Source organism: Barbus barbus (assembly GCF_936440315.1).
Source record: "Barbus barbus genome assembly, chromosome: 43".
In the NCBI taxonomy this organism is placed as follows: Eukaryota; Metazoa; Chordata; class Actinopteri; order Cypriniformes; family Cyprinidae; genus Barbus; species Barbus barbus.
In genome coordinates, this window is record NC_136721.1 from 2,113,350 (window position 1) to 2,136,700 (window position 23,351).

The following is a 23,351-nucleotide window of genomic DNA, read 5'->3' on the forward strand; positions in this document are numbered from 1 at the left end:
ATTAGTACTATTGCACTTTATTTATTATTTTATAATAAATACATAAATAAATAAATAAATAAAGTGCAATGATACAACTATTACTACTATTAATTCTTTTATTTTTTATAGTTATATTTAAGTTATATTATAAGTAGTGTGAGCACCAAATGCATCCCTGGCTATAGTAAAAAAAAAAAATTATAAAATAAAAAACCCCGTTCACATATTTCTACTCACTCAGCCCTATTCGTGATTAACGAAAAGAACCCAAACCACTTCACATAACAAGATCAGTAATTCATCAGACAGCACAGGCTGCTGATCAGAGTACGCACGTGTGCTGTAGGCCGCTTCACACTGCAGCGACATGATCTGGAACTTCTCCTCGTCCATCTCCACCTCCAGGTGTGCCAGGTACTGCTTCACCTTACGTGCCATCTGGGCGTCCTCGTACAGCTTCTTGGCGTTGAGCAGAGAGCTGCGCCTCACACGCTTCTTGTGATTGCCCTGAACGTCCAGCAGGTTTGAGTTGGTGCTGCCCTGACTCAGAGACCTGAGGAAACGGATGAGGAGTGAGACCAACAACTGACAAACACGCCAGGTGCTTCATTCCTGACGTTCACTAATAAATGGGAGGACAATCACAAACAGAAAAAAGACTGGAATGGTGTCACGAATAAATTAAACTTGATATATAACATTTTTTCTGGTCTTGCAAAGAAAAAAATGCAAAGTCTTTTCTGTGAATCTTGAGTTTCATGCATAGTTTATGAGCTTCTTGCATGTACACTACCGATCAGTAAGAACAAAAAAAACATTTCAGTAAGGACGCATTAAATTGATCAAAAGTCATTTTATATATATATATATATATATATATATATATATATATAAGACATTTCTCTTTCAAATAAATGCTGTTCTTTTGAACTTCCTATTCATCTGTGATTCCTGAAAAATAAAATGTATCACGTTTTCCATAAAAATATTGGGCAGCACAACTGTTTTCAACCTTGATAATAATCAGAAATGTTTCTTGAGCTGCAAATCAGCATATTAGGCTGATTTCTGAAGGATCATGTGACACTGAAGACTGGAGTAATCATGCTGAAAATTCAGCTTTGATCAATCACATTTTAACAGATATTCACATAGAAAACAGTTACTTAAAATTGTAATAATGTTTCACAGTATTTCTGCTTTTGCTGTATTTTTTATCAAATAGATGAGCATAAACAGCCTTGGTGAGCAGAAGAGACTTTTTTCAAAAACATTAAAAATCTTAATTATTCCAAACTTTTGACCAGTACTGTATTTGCAGAACTCTATTCGTAAAAGTCCTTCCATTTATTTGTGAAATATGAAACATTAAACCTCATGTACTTGCCACTCTAAGCAAACAATGACTACAGCAGCGTAATGCGGCCATGCAACAAGTTCAGTTCCATTAATGCAAAAAATACACAAATAAATCAAAAGTGACGACCACGATCTGTTACGTGAAGATCAATGGTTTAGAGGATGAGAGAGAGGAAGGAAGAGTTGCAGGAGTTGGTGTGTCCAGGTTAATGGTCATGACACATTCAGGACATGCAGGACAGCACACTTACCCTAAACTCTTCCACCTCTTCTTCCTGCAAGCAAAGCCCATGAGAGGCAGAAAACAGGTGAACAGAAAGAGAGAAACACTCAGACAGACAGAAAGCACCACCAACAAAGACTAAACTTGATCCTATCAGAGAAAGAGAGAAAACATCTGCTGCATGTGTGCGAGCGACTCGATGACAATGAATGAATTTGACGTCTAAATAAAAATATCAAAAGGTAAAACGGATGAGATTTTATCCGACTGGACTGTGAAAAGTGAGCAGATGACTGAACATCTACTGGACTCAATAACTTTAGATCGTCGATTAATCGTTGACATCCCTAGTGCAAATGTCTGCAGTCTTCACCTCTGTCTGAACATGAGAGCCGGGTCCATGTTGGCTGACGTCATGCGCACCACATTTCGTATCTCCTTGGCGATCATTCGTAACTTTTCGAAATTCACCAAGCCGTCAACACTCGAATCGTTACCTGAGAAAGATAAGAGATGACGGGCAGCTTTAAGACCTGACACATGAAAAGTATTTTTAACAAGAGCTAGGTAACTGATTACATGTAATCTGGATCCAAAAGTAATCAGACCTCAAAAATTAAGTACTTGTAATTAGAGTATATTAAATTCTAAAATGCTCATAATCAGATTACAGATACTTTTTTATAGATTACAAGATTACATATTTTCATACTTGATTGATCCTCCTTAATATGTCATGCAAATAAATTTGCAAACCAATAATTGAAACAAATAATTATGCTTAAACATGAAAACAGCAATGAAATTACACGCCCAAAGTCTTCCAGGTGTGAAATATTTTTGTCCAGACTTCCAGAATCAACAGTTACTGAAGGTGAAAATAAAATGACGGCGTTTTTTTAGTTCTTTTCACAGCCATCAAGAAACAACGAGACAGACCGCACCAGTGCAGACTTCAAATGGACTTCAAGAGGGTTTATATTTGTTTGTGTAATGCGGGGATTCCCAAATGTTTTTGCCAGCCAAACTGCTTAAAATAAAATGTTTGCTTAAAATATCTCTGAAGTAGTAAATATTCCAATAATTTAACAGTTTGCAAGTTTACAGTGCTCTGATGTCAGTTACTGACATGCAGGTGAAACAAATAAAAAAAAAATATATAAGTTTTTATTTTACATTTTTATAAAATGTAAATAAGCTAATTTAATTGCTTTTTATCAACTCACCAACCCACTGCAGTTCTTACATTAAGACCAATTTGGGAAACCGTGGTGTAATGTAATGTTTAATGCATTTTATGATGTTGATATAAAAAAAATGGAAAGAAATACATCTCTTTCTCATTGTTTTTTATATATCAATGTTACATTTAACGGCAAGTTAAAAACAAATTCGATTAAAAAGTAATCTAAAAAGTTGTCAGAATACATTACCTAAAACAAGTAACCGTCCTAGATTACGTTACGAACTACAATTTTCATCTTGTAATTTAAAAGCAATCTGCACTGCACATGTGTATTTAAGAAGGTAAACTTGACCTACTGACCTTCGTGCAGGAAGGTGAGGTCTTTCTTGACCACAGGAAACAGCGGGATGATGGGAGGCTGTACGCTCTGGCTGCTCAGGATGTTGCGGTATTTGGCCATGTTGCGCGACGGGTCGAAGATGTCCTGAAGGTCACGGAACAGTTTCTCATACTTACTGGGTAGTTTCTCCCACGTGCTCCTCAATCGAGCTACTGGAGCCAGATTAAGACCACTGAAGAGCACATAAAAACACAGCACATGAACATCACGTACGGTTCTGCACTGACGTTTACAGAATCTGCCAGATGATTAACCATTTGCAAAATAAGAGAGATTACAGCTGCATTTTCTGTTCTGATGAAGCTGCACAACTGCATAATTTGTGTAAATTATGAATAATTTTTTCTTGTGGATAATTCAGAAATATCTATTAGAGGTCTCTACAGTGCGACCATTTCAGTTGCAATTGGATTTACTGCATGCAAATAAATATTTGGGCACACCAGTGCAAGTGACCCGATCTACGGAGTGCTTTTGCGAAACAGATTTTGCAAACACTTCAGTCCAGGAAAGCCATCAAAGGTTTCTATTTACAACATGCTTTGCAGCACTGAGCAATGTAGCCATTCAAAGACATGTCTGTTGATTTCTTGAATACAGTGCAACCAGAGGTGTTCAAGTTAAGTCGGGCTCACACTACAGGATTTTTAACCCGATTTAGCCCCGAATTTTCCCTCACGAGAATCGGAGCAAAAATCTTGTCGAGAACCTCGATTGGCTTCAATGTTTGCCGCAGATTATCTGGTAATGTGATGCGTTCACAGATCGAATCTTGTACCTCCCGATCTGCTCGCACACAAATCGGGGCCACCCCAATCATATCAAACATGTTTGATATTTAGGATTTAAATCGGGATGATGACCGCTATATGATTTCGGATGTATATGTTTCGCTATATGTTTTCACAGGGGTGGCCAGGGAGGGGCCAGTAACCAGTCATTCATTATTTCAATATAGAAATGTGTTTCACTGTAAAGTACTGGAATGTTTTAGTGCCTTAAACAACTAAATACAACTAATTTGTACTTAATTGCAGTTGAGATATTTGTGAATTAGGTCAAGTAATACTGAGTGAATATGACATTTTTTGTTTTGTTTTATTCCTCACCTCCAGGTATAAGTACTCATTAATAAAGGGGCTCACTATAGCTTTATTGCTCAGTCAGCTTGGTTCTGGTTCTCAAAAGCTTGTTCTCCATCGTTGCATACTAATGGATGAGACAAGCAAATAGTGATAAGAAACTGAAAAAGGCCAGAAATCCTATTCATCCAGCACATAAATGCCAGAATGTAAAATGAGCTATTTTATGCATTTAAATGGTTTGTTCTTAATTAACGAGTATAAGTATTAGTATAAGGGCACTGTGCTCACATTTACTTGTGCATTAAATTACAAAAAAAAAAAATACACAGCTTGTCAATTTGCGCCTTATATTGTGATCTCGATTGGCAGAATAGGCTATTTTAGTAAGTATTTGAGAGATGTTTAATTTGATGCACATAGGCTATACATGCATGCACAGTTTGCAACTTTAATCGTCTTTTTGGTAATTTCATGACTTAACTGACGACAGAACTACATTGTATGTTCATAGTTTTTTTGTGTGCTTTATAATGAAGCAATATCGAGCTTGCGCCTCATATTTGCGTAAAGTTGAAGGGTGTGCGCCATGACTCATGAGCACATGTGATGGTTGACAGAACAGGAAATTTGTTTTACTGACATATAGCCTAACACCATCTCATCAGACCGCAGTCCACTGTTGTTCTACTCAAGCTCATTTGGCACATGTTCCTTTCCGCGCTCATTTGACTTGCATCTGGCACTGAGGGGAAGTTAAAGTGCGCATCTGAAAAGTCTCCCGTTTGATGCGGGCATAAAGAGATACAGCGGTTGCGCGTCTAATTAAATGCACTTCTTGTCAAGATAAAAGGGACAAAAACTACAGTTGTGAGTAGGGTGGCCACGGCGCCCCCTGGCTCCGCCCCTGGTACTTTCACAATAGCCAATGCGCGACCACAAAACAGCTGCTGTACAGATCCGTTGGATAGTGGAGATGGACAAACTGCTTGTGTAAGTTTTGCAATAACACGACTGTCTGAAAGAGAAGTGCTGGGGTGATATCGCCTCAGTTTTGAACGTACCGGCTGGGTGAGTGAAAGCTGCTAGCAGGCTAGCTTACATATGTAAACATAAGTTGCTAAACCTTCAATCACGTGCGCAGCTTCCTCCGGCATAATAATCTTAATTAATTTTGAAAGTGTGTGCATGTTTAAGATTTGAGGGTAAGAAAATCTGCTAAGATTCTCTGTATGTGTGTGCTGCAACCAGATTTCATAATCGGTTCGGATTTTAAAACTCCTGTAGTGTGAGCCCGGCTTTAGGCAGAATTTTGTTAAGAGCTAAATTCTGTGCGCCTCTCATTATAACAAACCAAGTGTAGGCACGATGTAAATGCGAGATTAAATGTGCAATGTAGAGTATCACTGATTATCACAGAAGTTTGTGAGACTCACCTAATAATGGCAAACATGGAGTTGAAGTTCTTGCACTCGCGGCAGTGCAGGGCGATTTTGATAAAGTGCTTGATGGTCTTCATGCGTTTGAGCGCGTTGGGATCGCGCAGGATCTCAGTGGCCACCCAGAAGGTCTCCTGGTTGATGACATCCTCGAACTGCTTCAGGTGGCTGCTGCCTCCACTGCCAGGGTCCAGCTTAAACAGGTCATCCACATACTCGGTGGACTCGATGTTACGGAACAGGCCAAAGTCTCTCATGGAGAGCTGCGCAGCTACCTCCACGGTGCTGAGCTGCAGGAGACTGATCTGACTCTCCCTCAAGAGCTCCTGAGCGTCTTCATCAGAGCAAAGCGTCTCTGTCTCCATGTTGTTCTTCAGGTAGTACCTGAGTAAACATTAATGATGGGATCACTATATAGGGTTGGGTATCGTTTGGGTTTGTTACGATACTGTTGCCAAATCGCAACTTATAAAACGGTACCGGTGCCTTACCCGATACATCATTTTCTTTTTTTTTTACCCAAGATAGGATGGATTGGCCATAAGCACGATAAAAACATTTAATGACTGTTTCATCCATACTGGACTCCAGAGGGCGCCCTCGCGCAAAAACTCCACATATGCTCTCAGAAGCAACAGAACTAATGACTTCCAGGAAATCCCTAGTATGGGCAAAGGCATTGCTATGGTTGTAACCGAGTAAACAGAAGATATAAATGCTTTGAATGATAAAACAAAGACAATAATCACTTGACTGCGACAATGTAGTTTATCTGTGTTATTCAAGCCATTTCTGGTATTTTCATGATAGTCAAGTATATAATCCACTGCTAATCAACAGATTTTTTACAGTATAGAACCTGTTCTGCATCATTCTGTGGCAAGAAGCCACATCAGATCACAAAAGGAAGCATTTGACTGATGTTGTGGAGTAAAAACGTTATAATGTTCTCTTTTGTTGGACAACAGGTTTAGAAACGCTTTTCATTACAAGTCATTACAAGGGAAGTTTAGCTTTAGGCATTTTAATTTAATTGTGTTTAGCTAAAGTCTAATTACACAGTGTACATCACATGTCTCTTTTGTGGCCGAGGTGCTGGTTCTGCTCTGGTTCCCGCTTACCTGCCGTTGAGCTGGATGCGGTCCGCTAGTTTTGAGAGCTGGTCGGGCAGTCGGCGCTGTTTGATGACTCCTTCAGGACTAACGGAAACCTCACACAGCGAGTAGGTCTCTGAAGCGGCGATGAGGCCGAACTCACTGACCACATGCGAGACGACATCTTTGGCTGTGGTGTCTTTACTGATGATGATATAGCAGCTCTGCTGGTCGGCCTTGAACACACGGATCACCTGATCTGGAATGTCTGTTTGTGTCAAGAGGAAAGAGATGGAGTTAAACACAACACAGGTGAAGATGTACACATATTCATAGCAGGGCCTACACCTCAGGTGAAATGAAAGGGGAGGTCAATGGCTCAATGACAAGATGTTTGGCTCAGATCTGTTCAAGCCGTTGGCTTCCACACTATTTGAAGATGAAGTCTTATCGGTTTGGAACATCCATCACACTGATGCATTTTCACATGCTTTTGGACATCGAGAGTAAAACATTTCATGCCACAAACCCATGATCACGTGCAAATGAGTTGAAAACGTGTACGTAGGATGTACTTACAGTAGAAACCAGCCACTTCGAGGAGCCAAGAAACACACAAAGAGTAGAGAGAGAGAGAGAGAGAGAGATGACACTCCAGAACACATAATCCACCAGCGGACACATCACAACTAATCTAGAGATGGCCTCCGCGTTATGAACACCTCTCGTATCGAACGTCACGCTACATATAAAAGGGATAGTTCAACCAAAAGAGAAAATTAAGTCATCATTTACTCACCCTTGTGTTGTTCTAATGCCATATGCTCTTTTTTGATTTTCGGACCAGAAAAGGAGATTAAAAAAAAAAAAAAAAAAAAAGGAAACACACTCTTCCATGGCAATCAGCATCAAGCTTTTTAAAAAAAGATGCAAAAGTATCACAGAATGATCCTATATGACACGTGCCGTATTGGGGGTATAAGATAGGGTTTGGTGAAAAACAAACCAAAATTTTATATATTATTTAACAAATGCCCTGACCTTGACAGTTGGTCTCTGTGCACGACCGTGCATCCAGGAAAAGCACACAATTTGTGAAAAAATCTAAATCAATAAAAATACGTCATTAAAAAATGCCTAGAAATCTCCAAAAAAAGTATCTGTGTACTTAATTCACTTTGTCTAATATATCTGGACAGGAACTCCAGTTGTCATGACTGTCAGAATGAGTTGACATGATAACGACGAGCACAACAGATTTATTTACCTGAGAGAAGAAAGCACATGGATTGGATTTCATGTCACATTTTTATTAATCTTGATTTTTCAGTTGTACACAGAGACCAAAGATATTTGTAAAATAATTTGTTAAATTTCAGTTTGTTTTTCACCAAACCCTATCGTATACCCGCAGAACACTTGGAATATACAGCATGTGTCCCATGGGACCTTTCTGTGGTATTTTTGCATCTTTTTAAAAACGCTTGATGCTGATCACCATATACTGCCATTATATAGACAAGCGTGTGCAGGGCAATTTATTTTTTAAAAATCTCCTTTTTTGGTCTGAAAAAGAAAGAAGGGCTTACAGCCTCAAAACAACACAAGGGTGAATAAATTATGAAAATAATGATTTTCATTTTTGGCTGAACTATCCCTTTAACTTCAGCTGGTTTCCACATTCCTGTGCAGAGGATCTGAAACCGGCCGCAAGCTTTCATTTGAACATTTACAGGAATCCTTCCCAGCATCCTCATGTATTCAAACTATATCTCTATTTGCATGCATAAGGTTTTCAGAGCTTGAAATAAGGAGCAAACAGCAGCAGGTGCACTCATCTACAGCAGAAACCCTCCATTGTGAAAAAAGCAGACTTTGGCATAACTAAAATGAGCACTCAATATGGAAATAATATACTTTAAAAGTGCAAACAGTGTAATGAACTAATTGCATGAAATGTACAATTAAATGAAAATGTATTACAGTTAAATGTTTTATTAAATGCATTTAAATGACTAAATAGTAGGACAATCTGAGAATTATGAACAAAAATTGTGTTAAATCAAGCTGTGTTTAACTTCAGCACCTGCACCATATGATGACATGTTTATGATCATTATATCAGCTGCCGGTGGCTGAACTCGTGCTTCAATGGTGTGATGTCTTACCTGAAGGGTTGGAAAAGTCCAGAGCACTGGCGGCAGGCTGAAGCAGGTCAGGACTGCTGGACGACAGGCTGCCCGGGATGGGCATTATGGCCACGCTGTGCCGGCACTGCTTAGTGCCCACTATACTGTCGTCCTGAGACTGAGACATGCCACTGTCACTGCAGACACAGAGAGAGATGGATTTCATCCAGCACAAACACTAATACTGCATGTTAATAAACACACACACACACACACACAGAAGAGATTTTCACCTTAGGGTTTCTGCAGGTTTTACAAAGGTGAATTTAAGAGCTTTCTAAGACCAAGTAAAGAAATGTCAAGGAATAAAAGAAATCGAACACAGTACATCAGTATGGTCTCTAAATGTCAATGTCTTTTATTAGCACTGAAAATTCAACTTCCAACAGATCTCATTACTTCTTAATTCATTACACTAAATAAAAAAATTTAAAAACATATGGCTCGAATAGCTCTGCTCCAAACCACTAGAATATGGAAAACAACTTTTACTGTACCTTCTGATCACACTGCAAAAAAAGAAACTGATGTTCTTCCTCATTATTTTTGTCTTGTTTTCCAGTGCAAATATCTGAGCAGTCCTAAATTAAGATACATTTACTTGAGAAGCAAAATGACACACATCTTGCTTTCTGTGAAATTGATTAAAACAAAAACAAATATCTGCCAACTGGCTCAGAAAAATCTACTTAATTCACAGGGAAAACTTTTCATACCCCAATGACAGGTATTTGTTCTTCTTTTAAGCATAAACTCGCTTAATTGAAATCTTTGCTTAATTTCTTAGAAAACAAGACTTTTATGTTCAATTTGCATCTCAAGTAAATTTGCCTTGATTTAAGAAAGTGTAGATATTTGTATTGGAAAATGAGACACAAATACAGAGGAAGATATGCATGTTTTGCAGTGCATGAAACATTTAATTAAAAAGCATAATTATGAGAAAAATTGACAGTAAAAATTTAAATATACTATATCTTAATAATGAGATACAAATAAAAATGATGGGATAAATAATCTAGCTATGAAACCAAGTCATAATTATGAGATATAAGTCTGAAGTAGATAAAAAGTCATGAGATAAAAGAGTAAATTATGATACTGTCGTAATTATGAGATAAAGTAAAAGTTCTGAGATAAAAAAGACAAAAAATAATTTATGAGATAAAAGTCATAACGACACCAGTCAATTCAACTTTTCATGTCATATGGCTCTATATTAGATGGCTGCAGCGTTAACTTTGTGTGAATAGATTGTATTTTGTTGTATTTGTGATTTTATACATTTAAGACTTTCTGCTCTAATTGAAGACCTTTTTAGGCCTTTATTTGTGAATTGAGACTTTTTAAGACCTGCAGAAACCCTGCACATGGACATTTAGGCCGTTTTCACACTTGATTGACTGAACGGGATGAGCCAGACTGAATGTGGATTAACTACTGCTTAACATCATCCAGGAACCCTTAAGTGATGTCAAAGGAAAAGTAAAGATGCTTTAGAGAAAGTCTTGGAGTAGCATCACTGATGAATTATTTTGCTGTTTACACACGCATTCATCTGCTGCAGACATACTGCAATGGATACGAAGAATGCGAGCTGCTCACCGATGGCCATGAGAAATGCTGCAAAGTCAAAGCAAACTGTGATGCCAGAAGCCTCAGTGTGAAAGCGCTCTAAACAGACACAAACACAGAATGAACACACACACAATCCATGAATGAGACACGAGGCTGAGATGAGCAAACGCAGCAAAAGAAGGGCAAGAACACGTGAAGTCTCAGACGAGAGGAAACAGCGCTGTCTCATGGGTAAACTCGGTGCCAATCAGATGCTGACCTTTACACAGACGGGCTAATTAACATGCTGCTGTCTCACTCTCAGAGCAGAGAGAAAAGACAAGACGATCCGCTCTGAGAGGACAACACTGCCTCTCCATCCATCACATCATCCTCATCAACACATCTGATGCTGCAGGAAACACCAATACAAGTGCCCAAAGAACACCCCAAACTGCTGTAGATACAAAGCACATCACTCAGACACACGTACGCAAGCCCATTCCCACCACAAGAAAAAAACACGCTTTACTAAATCACAATCTTGAGATTAAAAAGCCAGATTTATGAGATCAAATTTAAATTGACATGCTATGTCATAATTATAAGATAAAAATCATATTTATGAGATAAATTGATATTCTAAGTCACAATTATGAGATTAAAATGAGATAAGTCAAAGTGAAATACTGTTTAATTATGAGAAAAAATGTAAAAATTTATGAGAAGACAATTTTGACATTTAAGTCACAATTATGAGAAACGTCAAGTTATGACATGCTATGTCATTATTATAAGTTAAAAATAATAATTATAAGATAATTTGAAATACTAAGTCAAAAATTATGATAAAAAATAAAGTTACGACACAGAGTCATAATTATGAGATAAAGCCTGAAACAGATAGTTAAAAAGACATGAGATAAAAGATATCATTATATTGTCATAATTATAAGATAAAGTAAAAATTCTGAAATAAAGACAAATGTTTGACATTCTAAGTCATATGAGATATAAAGTCATGATGACACCAGTCAATTGAACTTTTCATGTTATACGGCTCTATATTAGACAGGCTGCGGTGTTAATTTTGTGTGAAAATATGGTATTTGTGTTTTATTAAAAGAATGAAACACTACTTTCATATATATATATATATATATATATATATGAAAATCATTGTTTGATGATCGGAAGCACTTCAATGCTTCAGATCATCAAACTAATTTAAATATCAAAGATAACACAAGTAAACACAACATGCAGTTTTTGAATGAAGTTTTTTATTATGAAGGGAAAACAAAATGCAAACCCACATGGCCCTGTGTGAAAAAGTGCTTGCCCCCTAAACCTAATAACTGGTTGTGCCACCCTTAGCAGCAACAACTGCAATCAAGCGTTTGTGATAACTTGCAGTGAGTCTGTTACAGCGCTGTGGAGGAGTTTTGGCCACTCATCTTGGCAGGATTACTGTAATTCAGCCACATTGGAGGGTTTGAGCATGAACCGCCTTTTTAAGGTCATGCCACAGCATCTCAATAGGATTCAGGTCAGGACTTTGACTAGGCCACTCCAAACTCTTCATTTTTCACACAGGGCCATGTGGGTTTGCATTTTGTTTTCCCTTCATAAAAAAAAACCCTTCATTTAAAAACGGCATGTTGTGTTTACTTGTGTTATCTTTGATTAATATTTAAATTTGTTTGATGATCTGAAACATTAAAGTGTGACCAAACATGCAAAATAATTAAAAATCAGGAAGGGGGCCAACACTTTTTCACACCAATGTATATATATATTGTCTTTCAAAAATTCAATCCCTTTTTCAAGTACCTCTTCATAAATATGGCTGTTTCCAAAGGTTTTCCTGAACATACATTTCAAAAAATAAAATTCAAGTACTTTAAGCACCTTGAACAAACCCAGTTTAAATTGAGACTGAAAATTTAAGGATTTTTTTTTCTTACATGGCAGAAATGGCCTTCCATACACATGGGTACCACACACACACACACACACACGGCTGGAGATTTATTGGACTCTGAATGGGACCTACAGAAAGTGTGTGTGAGTACACAGTAAATTTTGCAGTGTTAAATGAACTCTATTAGAGTTAAATTTAACACTCGGCCCGAGTGTATTTGGTCCCACTCAGAATTGGTGATAAATTGACTCTCGCCATAGTGTTAAATTTTCAGAGTTAAATCAACTCTATTTTGAGTAAAAAATTAACACTGCTCAACACTGAATAGTGTTACCAGAGTTTAACACTAGGGAAAATTAACTCTGTTCTGTGTTACCAGAGTTTAACACTAGGGAAAATTAACTCTGTTGTGTGTTACCAGAGTTTAACACTATGGGAAATTAACTCTGTTCTGTGTTACCACAATTTAACTCTGCAGGAAAATGTACTCTAATTAGTGTTAATATTTCACTTATGTAGAATTCATTTACATTTATAATAGTGAAAAATTCTCTAATTTTAAATCCCATCTGGTGTTTTACAAACACAACAAAAAACAAGATCAACGACGTCAGATTTAAAACATTTATTACAATGCTGTCATGCTCAAGAAACACAATTACACTCACAAAAATACATCACATCTGCATTAAATGACAATACATCACTATATTCAGTACAGAAGCTGTTGAACCACCTAGCTAAGCAGCCTTGCTCTAACCTCAGCAATACAAGGACCTTCACTTTGCCAACATCTGTTGAACACAGTGGTCAGTGGTGCCAAAAACAAAGTGTGCCTTAATGAGAATTCAAATTTTTGGTGAACAAACTCATGTCATACCAAACCTATACAACTTTTGTTCATTTTCTGAACACAAATGAAGATATTTGTAATGAAATCTGGCAGACTTCTATCCTACATCTTTCAAGGCCCAGAAAGGTGTTAAAGACATCATTAAATTAATCAGTGAGACTATGGTGATTTAACTTTTATTAATGTTTTATTAAGCAACATGAGTGCTTTCTTTGCACGAAGGAAAAAAAATATATACAAGTTTACCACTTTATGAAAATATTAATCCCTGACAAGCGTACACAAGAGCACGACAGATGAGTGTTTTGTTTGAAATTAAAGCAGACATTTTGTGAATGCATGCATAAAATTAAGGTTAAACCAGTGGAGTCACATTGATTACTTTAATGATGTCATTACTACCTTTCTGGGCCTTGAATGTGCTAGTTGCGTGGACTCTCAATGTAAGGACAGAAATCTCTCAGATTTCATTAAAATATCTTCATTGGTGTTTTGAAGATGAAAGAAAGTCTTACAGGTTTGGAACGACATGGGGGTGAGTAAATGATGACAGTTTTCATTTTTGAGTAAATTAACCCCATTAAACAAAGATTGACTTGCATGGAATGGCCTGCTGATCAAAACTGAAGTACTGGTGAATTGAATAATTCTTTCCTAAGCCAGGAGACAGGGCTGAGCACTTCCAGCGATGTCTTGAATATGCTCCTCAATGCTTGTTCCACTCTGAAAAAAACAAGCAAATTGCAGAGGACTATCACTGATGTGTTAAATTAAAAAAAAAAAAAAATACAAAAAATAATAACAAAAACAATAATTAAAAACAAACCTTTTAGAAGATATCCTTACTTGAGACGTAGACACCTTTCCTTGTCTCTTCTGTCCTTGAAAAGACACAAACAAAGCATTTTAAGATCATCAACAATGCTTAAAGAATACTATACGAAGTCAATCCTTAGTCACAGTTAAAGCAACTCAATGGCTACAAAACTGCTGTGAAAAGTGGCACAATGAGAATTCTCTTTTCATTTTGTATCTTCAAATGTTATTCCTCGTTCTTTAGAAATGCCTCTCTGTATAGTTATGATTCCGGTGCTTCTTAGACAAAAATACAGAAAAAGGAGGAGAAAGTGTTTTAAAATCCAAGAGAAAAATACACCACCTGTATTATGGGCATGTGATCAAAACATTTAATAGTTGTCAACAATGTATTAAAACTAAGACAAAAACAGTGATACTTACGTAGCCATTTTTGAAGAAGGTACAGGAACAAAGGCACAATTCCTCTGGCACAGTTTTCATTCACCTTCCTTGGTGGTGATGCACTGCAAAAATTATTATTATTATTAAATATAAAAAATTATATATATATATATATATATATCATATCGTTATCATATATGCACAGTTATATGAAATATTACCTATTATTTTCTTTAATGTCAGCTGTCAGAACACTTTCTTTTTTCATCGAGAATCGATCAGACCAGCTTATTAAAAAAAAAAGCAAAGCAAAAACATAAATATGGTATATAAACAAAGAAAGTACTACTTCAAATAATACTTAATTTTAAATACTTTTACCTTATAGAGATCAAATTAATGTTGTGTTTTTAAGTAGATTTATGAGTTTAACAGTCCCCCAAATGCATAAGTAATAACTTCTTGCCCACCTTTCAGCTCCATCATCTAATCTCATTCCTTTACTGGAAGACCTTTCTTCAATAATGAGTGTGTCCTGGAGTCAAAGGATGAAGACAGGGACTGAGTTGACTGTACAGGAGAAGCTTGTTACTTAAAAACAGGAGAAAGATAATACATTAGTTCTGCAATATGTACTATGTCATGCCAATAACAGTCACTCTTTATAAACAAGCAACATTTTAAAATGCGTTAACGTTACTTGTACCAGTACTTACATGATCAGGCCAACTAACTGTGCATGTCTAATAACAAAATATAATAAATAACGAAAAACAAAGACGCGTCTGTTTTTAAATGAGACGTTCCGCCTGCCCCATAATTGACTTCTTCGTCGCGAGCATTGAGCGGATTTACAGCTAACTTACTCCCACAGCGCCATCTACGCGGCTTCAGTAAAGATGCAATGGCGGCGTTCGACTAATTTGTCTTCACAGTACTTAATTAATGCCGTTGGACACATTTAGTCTTTCGTGAGCTGAACAGTGAGATGAGTATAAACGGAGGTCGGAGCCATATCTAAATGGGCCCTACCTAGAAGATTTCGACCGTCCAATACATAAAAATTAGTCATCTTAACGTATTTACGTACATTGTGACGTTACATAATTGAACGTTTAAAAAACAAATGAAGCGAGTACACCAAAGCTAAATACATCTGACAATCTAATTAAGTAAGATTACTGACATCATTTAAACTTTATCATTAACGTTACCACATTGAGATGAAAAAGCACATTTCTCCAACATACTGACTTGCCTATTCGATATTTCCGAGTTTAAACCATTCAAATTACACAAAGTTAAAAAATAACTACAACTTATGCATTAATAGTAGCATAATTATTAACCTCAAATATCAAACTTATGTTTTAACAAATGAATTAAAAGAGCTTACCTTTTGGCGCAAGGCAGAAGAAAATGGCGACGAGACAACTTGTGCTGTGGTCTTCGGGGTAGATTGAGGGGCGGAGCTTAACAGAGTAAAGTTAACAATGCAGAATTCAACTCTGATCATTTTCACCGACACTAGAGGGCATTTTTCACTATTTGTTGTTAAATTAACTCCTTAAGAGTAAACGGAGAGTAACACTGCTTAATTAACACTGACGATTTTACTGTGTACAATCACACATACTACACAGAATAATACCAGAGCATTACGCTAGTATGCACTGCCAGGTCCTGTGACAAACAGCGCTTGTGATTTCACAGAAACAGGAAGTGAAAAGAATGACAACTACATAGGAACTGTGACATTGCGCTGTTCATTTACATAAGGAAAACATGTTGACCAATGACGGACAACACCTAACCAGGCACAAACATGATACAAGCGCTCTCTTCCTCATCAATTACAGCTTTAGTCAACATGTTGCTCGTTTTGCAGCATATGATGTCTGTTATGCTGTGCTGGGTGCACCGGTCAAAAATCCCCATAACTGTGTATTAAATGTCATGCTCTGATTGGCTGCTGGAAATGTTGTGCCTGGTTAGGATGTGATGCAACTTTTTATGAACACACAGGAAAAGTGTCAGTGAAATGTGTTGTAAACATGCACAATAAGAGTAAGCACAATAAGACACTTGGTATGAGGATGAAACAACACGAAACACAACGTTCACGCAAACAATCTCTTCTGGCAGAGGTCGTGCTGCACTACTCCCAACGTTATGACTTCATGATTTTTTCATAAGAGAGAGAGAGTCGAGCGGGTGTTTCTTACCCAAACAGTCCCCTGCGCAGTGAAGCAGCCATAAAAACAGAAGACACGTGATGTCAACTAGTACAAGCATCAAGCACTCAGGTGAACCACAAACACAAGCCCGTGAAGTGCTCAAACACACACTCACACACACCTTAACCCCACCATCCAAAAATAAAACACATACTGTGCATGAACGACATGAAGCATGTTTTAGGACATTTAGATCATCTGCACTGTGTCATTGCACCATGTTCTAACTAAAAAGAGGAGTTTCGATTTCTGCATACATACAGGTGTGTCCAATGACAGCGATGATCTCAGCTACTGATTATGTGCTTTGTGTAATTCTATTTCTATTCTATCTAGTTGGTTTCTTTTTATTTATTAAAAAACTTGACCCTCTAACACTTGCGCCCTCCATTTGAATCTATTCTATTTACTTGTTTTCTTTATTTATAACCTTGACCCTCTAACACTAGCGTTCTTTTCTTTTTCTATTCTATCTACTTGTTTTTTTTTATTATTATAAAAAAATGCCTTCACCCTCTAACACTAGCCCAACTAACTATAAAAAAAAAAACGTTACATGTACTGCGTTAGACTAACAGAGACTTTTCACAGAACTTACATATTGCTCTTTTGTTGGTTTGATTGCTATTGTTTTCATTTTTAAGTGGCTTTGGATAAAAGTGTCTGCTAAATGATTAAATGTGCATGTATAATTGTTAAATAGGTTTTAGTTATTTGCATTATTTTAATAACCATACAGAAAACAACAATGGATATTTTACCTTAGATCTTGAAAATGAAAGGAAACGTGAACTTTCAAACTGTGTACAAACACGTGGACTTTATGACTAGGACTTTGAGATAATATGTATTTTCATGTTAAATGGTTTAATTTGATTATTTTATGACAGTTGAGCACATTTTCTCAACAAAATCATACAAGCTCAAACACACCTGCCTGAAGTTTTCTAAATAAATTAATTATAACATCTGGATTAGGGCTGTCAAAAAAAAAATTAAAATATAAATCCACATGCAAAATGCAAAAAAAAGTTGTATTCTAGTGAATTTTAGGTGTGCGTCAGGCAGCCTTATCAGTGGCACACAAGATACGATGACGATGTAGGTGTTGTTACATTTTAATGCTTTTTTAGCCTATCCAGTTGAACCCACTGGATGCGGCGCTGCTAAGTTCATTCAAATTATTGCGAAAAAAGAGAATATCAATGTGGAGAAGATGCTGTTTACGCCAAAACTGGAACTAAGCCATTCACACAGAACACATACTATTTATCGCATTTTCTAGAGGGATATCTATCACCGTTACACTCGCGTCTCGTACAAGAGAGCCGCATGCTTAGAAAGCCATGTAAAATTAATGCAAGTTCAACTTTTAAAAAACTTGTCTCGAGACTTTATGCCGTTTTTTTCCCATCCCACTGCATCATCTCATGTTTCTAAATGAAAAAATACAATTTGCACTTTTTTCAAAGGTAGTCGTGTTATTTTATTGCTTTGAAGAAACATGCATTAGTAATATTTTTCTCGATGCGCCCTCTTGTGGCCTCAAGAGAGAAGCCAAAAGCTTTTTTCCCCCCTAACTGAAATTATGCCTTTTAAATTCTAATATAATTCAAATATTGATGATATTTAAGTACAAAATTCAAATTTAGTTTTTCAGCCATTTTGACAGCCCTAACCTGGATACATTACAGCAGTGAAAAATGTGCTTAACTGTCATGAAAATAACGGCACAACTCTTTAATTTACTTTATGTAGAATGATTGTGGGATGAAATATGAGTAAAACATGTTTTCATGAGCTCCAGTAGTGACCGGTGCATCTGCTTCCTCATCCTCTGTTCTGACACCAAACTGATGGATGGATGGAGGTCTGTTTAAACCCTGTGACAGCGTGAGAATGTCATGCAGTGAAACGCCTCTAGAGACACTAAGAGCAGTAGCTCATGTTCTCAGTGTGGCGGCCGACAGATGTCAGTCGTGATGCTGATGGAGCAATCGTGTAACTCCATGAACATGTTGCTTAGGACATGAACAAGGCGATAAGCAGCGAATGGAGGCTCATGAGAAGACATGAACTCAACTAGACTCTCAACCATCATCCACTCAAGAACAGTCTTTACCTGAAGGGTTTTGGAGGCAGGATGCTGAATCTGGTCTTCTCCAACATCTTACGGATCTTGTTGCGTCCTCCAGTCACTGTGTTGGCCTTCATCTTCTTGCGGCTCTTGCTGTCTGAGGGAAACTCCAAGTCACCGGGCAGATCCGGGATGGAGAAGCGGTTGCTCTTCCTCTCCTGAATCTTAGGGATGTGAGGACCACCGTTCTTCTTCTCATTCCTCACGCGGCTCTGAAGCTCTTTGAAAACTGCGACAAAGTCAAAAAATTCAGTTTGTCACTATTAACTATGACTTTTGCCTCAATAAACTCCTAATTTGCTGTTTATTAATAGTTAGTAAGGTAGTTGTTAGGTATGGGATGGATTAAGGGATTAAAAAAATGCTCATAATAAAACATTAATGTGCTTTATGAGTACTAATAAGCCAATATGTTAGTATAATGCATACTAATAAGCAACTATTTAACAGTGAGAATTGGTCCCTCAAGTAAAGTGTTACCACATGTATTTGTGTACAGCTTTTCACAATACACACGGTTTTGTAGCAGCTTTGTTCTAATAAAGTGCCCCTTTTTTGGATGTTACCCTTCAGATATTTACCATTCTGTCTGTGAATGTAAAAGGTCTGCATGGTTTCAGAGATCAAAGTGCACAACAAATGGACTTATTGTCTTCCAAAATAAAGAATCGATTCTGAACTGCCTGAAACGAGTCGTTAGTGATTGTGTCATTGTCATGTCTAGAAGACGCTGTGCTGTTTTCTTCGCTCCGAAAGCAAAACCACTTTGCAGGATGAAGGATGAGGATGTGAAGAGTCAGTGGTCAAACTCTTTTTTACATTGATCCTTGAACGGACTGTTTCAGGCACTGTGAGAACAGAGGTGATGCTGCAATGCATATTATGAGAAAATTAAAGTGTTGTTTAACCTCAGGTGCATGTAAACCTAATGTAGGAGACCTCCGAATCAAAATTAGGAGCCTTTAAGATACCATAATAAAGGCACAGATTTAAATGTTGGTCGGTTTGTCCAAGCTAGAGTAAGTGATTAAGAAAAGTATTCATAAAAATATGATTAAAAAAAAAGCAGATGTTACAGTCAGGGGTGTGTGAGCATCTCCATGAGTCTGCATGTAACAGCTGTTGTTTGCATCTACAGATTTTATTTGAATTTTGATATTGTGTCATAAAATGCTGAATGGAGATACAATTTCTAAAATGTGCATTGGCATGTATGTGCTCACTTTGGTAAGCAAACATGCTCTAAAACTACAATGGAATCACATTTACTGAATAAGTTGCAAGATGCATATCAAGAGAAGTCAAGTGACTAAATAACCATCTGAGAGGGGACGTCAAACGATGCTGTGGAGAAATGTCTGAGACAAAGTCTGTCAATAAAACGCTCGGCTGTGTGAAGTCATTTATTGCGTTTAATACAACAGCACTTCCAACTTTCATTGTCATAAGTGATCAGTTTAATCTTTTGCACACATAGGGTGGAAACGTTGCTTTATTCGCCAAATGTTTTTCTGAATTTCTGTTTTTTTTGCATTGAATTAAATGAGCAGCTCAGATGGAAACAGCCACTTATCTACCAAACTAGATGATGTCATGGTGCTTCCATAAAATAACTAAAAGAATCCTATCCACAGGCAACTTGTCATTTTCTCAAATTCAAGAAACTGCGTCGCAGATCAGATCAACACCTCATAACACCTGTCAGCCAATCAGCAAGAAGCAGTACTGTGATAAAATAACAATCTGTATGTTCTGTGACATACCGAAGATGTTGGTCTTCACAGTAAGAGAGAGGTGTGTGTTGTTCTTCAAGATATCCATAGCTTTGGAGTACGAGATGTTCTCAAAGTTCTGCCCATTGATCTCCATGATCTGAGGACAGACGAGACGCAATGTGTTCATGCTGAAATATGTATAATATGGTAAGAGTTGTTCAGTGCAGAGCGCGTTCCTGTAATCTGTACCTGATCTCCACGCTTGAGCCCAGCTTCTGCCGCTTTACTGGCCTCCTCCACAGTCTCGATGAAGATGCCGAAGCCCCGCTCGCTGCCGCCCTGAAGCGTGAAGAACAGCGGAGACTCTCGGGACGGCTTCTGCAGAGTGATCTGACGACACTTGGCTTTAGCAGCACACGCAATGTTCAGCAGACGCAGATGACCCTTCATTTTCTGAGACACAATTCAATGAAATGCATATTTAAGAAATAAAACCACTCCCATTTATTCATGATACTGTACATATATGTTCATAATCTGTAAATATATATAGCTGCCTGAGAGGCGTTTTGAAGATGAGTGAAATATCATGCCTTCAAGGGGTTTTAATAATCTTTTGTATTGCTTTAAAGAAGTAGGCTTATTTTGATGTGTTGACTAAAATACTAAAAAGTATTTAATAATACTTAAAGTACTTGATTATAATTTTAACTGCAGTGTTTTTCGATGTTACATTTAAAATAATATTTCATATTTAATAATCATTACAAATGCATAATTACAAATATATTTAAATGGCATTACAGATTATTTCATAACAGAGGTTTATCATATGCTTGTCACTACATTCAGCAGTACACTTTAGCCATATTTCAAAAACAATAATAGAAATAATTATGAAATTACATATATATAACCAAGATGTACTCAAGTCCTACTTAAGTGGGTCAAAAAGTAAATAACTGTATTTAATATAAATGCAGTATATAAATTATAATACATTTCCAATTAACTAAAGTGACATTAATTTTTTTTTAAGTATATCAGAGTATTCTTTTTTTTTTTTTTAAGTATGTTACTTCTTTTTCACAAGGATTTCCAGGTCTAGAAATCACTATTTTAGAAATGCCTGATATTTCCATGTTTTTCTCGACCGTAGGAACCCTGTTTTATTGAATCAGTCTGGTTTTGTCTGATGTCGACACTCACCGAGGAGTCCAGTAACTTCTCAAAGTCCTCCAGGAACTGAGTCATGACCGGATCGCCTTCAAAGTCGTTAAAATGATTGTTTACCCACAACAACACAATTCTCGTCACCTGCAAGATCCCAAAATATGTGAAGACATGCAATCCATTATTTACCACGAAAACAACACTGTAAGAAACAGAAAGACTGATGCACACACATACTGACCGTGTCTCTGAGACTGTCCACTTTGAACCATTCCAGAAGTTTCTTGCCCACTTCCATGGGTCTGGACAGGAAGGTGCGGTACGTCAGGAGAAAGTCCTCGATGTAAGTGGGATCCACCACTGATGGCTCCTCCACCAGGTGCATGATCAGACGCTCAGGAGTGCCCTGATACAAACAACACAAGGGCACATGATAGAGAGCATGCTTGCAGATAGGAACCTTTCTATGCAGTTGCTAGGGCATTGCTAGGTAGTTGCTAGGGTCTGTTACAGAGCTGGGTAGATTACTTACAAATTTTAGTTTGTAACAGATTACAGATTACAAGATGAAAATTGTAGTTAGTACCGTAATCTAGGCTACTAATTTTACCTAATTTATTCTGACTACTTTTTAGATTGCTTTTTTATCTAACTTGTTTTAAACTTACTATTAAATGTAACATATTGACATAGATAGAAAATATATTCCATTTTTATTATATCAACATCAGAAAATGCAGACATCACGAAGAGCAGCCGTTCTCCAGAGGAACAGAAACCGACAGCGGCCGGCCTGAAACTGAACGCCTCTGCTCTGAGAGCTCTGCCACCACAGATCTGACGGGTGACGGAGAGCACTGCTTCATACGAGACAAATGGGAAATGCTCAGGCTGCAAAGTCCAGTCTAGTTTAACTCGCACAGAAACCCAAGCCACCACAGGTCAACAGGGTAACATTTTAAAACTAACAGACTTCACCATACTTCCCCAGTTAATTAATCACAGTATATTAAGACTATTACATAATTATTTTGTATTACAAGTTTTATTTGTAGTTTGTATTACATGCCAAAAAATGTCATGTTTAAATATGTAAAGGAAACTTTATCTAATTAAATTATGTATGCACTAATTTGCATACATTTCCAACACAGAAATCTGAACATTGGATAAAAAGACCAGGTCCAAAGTGCTTGCTTGATTTTGTTGACATATTAATGTTTTTTGCAGAGAGGATTTGGGATTTTATTCTCCATAAATCAGAAAATACTGTCAACAGACCGAAAAAAAAAAATCCTCATCATGTTTTTAGGATTAAAATGTTAAATACATCAGGTGACGGATAAATGAACAAACCCCTCTATAAAAAAAACCCCTTCAGAATAGAGATAGGAATAAAACGGTAAAGTTTGTTGTATGTAAGTGCTGCTGAAGTGGAGAAGCTCACAGCCTTTAAACATATGTACTGAAACTGAAATCTAAAGATATAAAGATAAAGCATAAAATGTGTATTTTGGATGTTAAGTTAAGTCAGGCTTTAAACCTTGATCTGATGTGATCAAGAGCCATCTATACCAAGGCTTTACCTTGGGTTAGTGTCT

At 37.1% G+C, this 23,351-nt stretch overlaps 1 protein-coding gene and 1 long non-coding RNA gene across 4 annotated transcripts in view; both read right to left on the minus strand.

Annotated features, from left to right (window-relative positions):
• The window catches only part of LOC306862612 (rap guanine nucleotide exchange factor 6-like), a 94,814-nt gene that overhangs the window by 13,608 nt on the left and 57,855 nt on the right, over nt 1–23,351 (minus strand). For all 3 annotated transcript variants that reach the window (XM_079405506.1, XM_079405505.1, XM_079405507.1), the window contains exons 12-22: nt 21,992–22,156; nt 21,787–21,894; nt 20,827–21,030; nt 20,626–20,734; nt 18,848–19,091; nt 8,934–9,091; nt 6,793–7,033; nt 5,669–6,055; nt 3,111–3,322; nt 1,938–2,061; nt 318–535 (exon numbers count right to left, since the gene is read on the minus strand). In XM_079405506.1, coding sequence (XP_079261632.1) covers nt 318–535; nt 1,938–2,061; nt 3,111–3,322; nt 5,669–6,055; nt 6,793–7,033; nt 8,934–9,091; nt 18,848–19,091; nt 20,626–20,734; nt 20,827–21,030; nt 21,787–21,894; nt 21,992–22,156 — 2,170 coding nt within the window. The remainder of the gene's footprint in view (nt 1–317; nt 536–1,937; nt 2,062–3,110; nt 3,323–5,668; nt 6,056–6,792; nt 7,034–8,933; nt 9,092–18,847; nt 19,092–20,625; nt 20,735–20,826; nt 21,031–21,786; nt 21,895–21,991; nt 22,157–23,351) is intronic.
• Nucleotides 13,046–16,196, minus strand: LOC306862613. The gene is made up of 6 exons (XR_013783587.1): nt 15,885–16,196; nt 14,959–15,079; nt 14,710–14,775; nt 14,528–14,610; nt 14,115–14,164; nt 13,046–14,011 (listed from the first exon to the last, which is right to left on the minus strand). It is a non-coding gene; the product is annotated as an uncharacterized lncRNA (long non-coding RNA).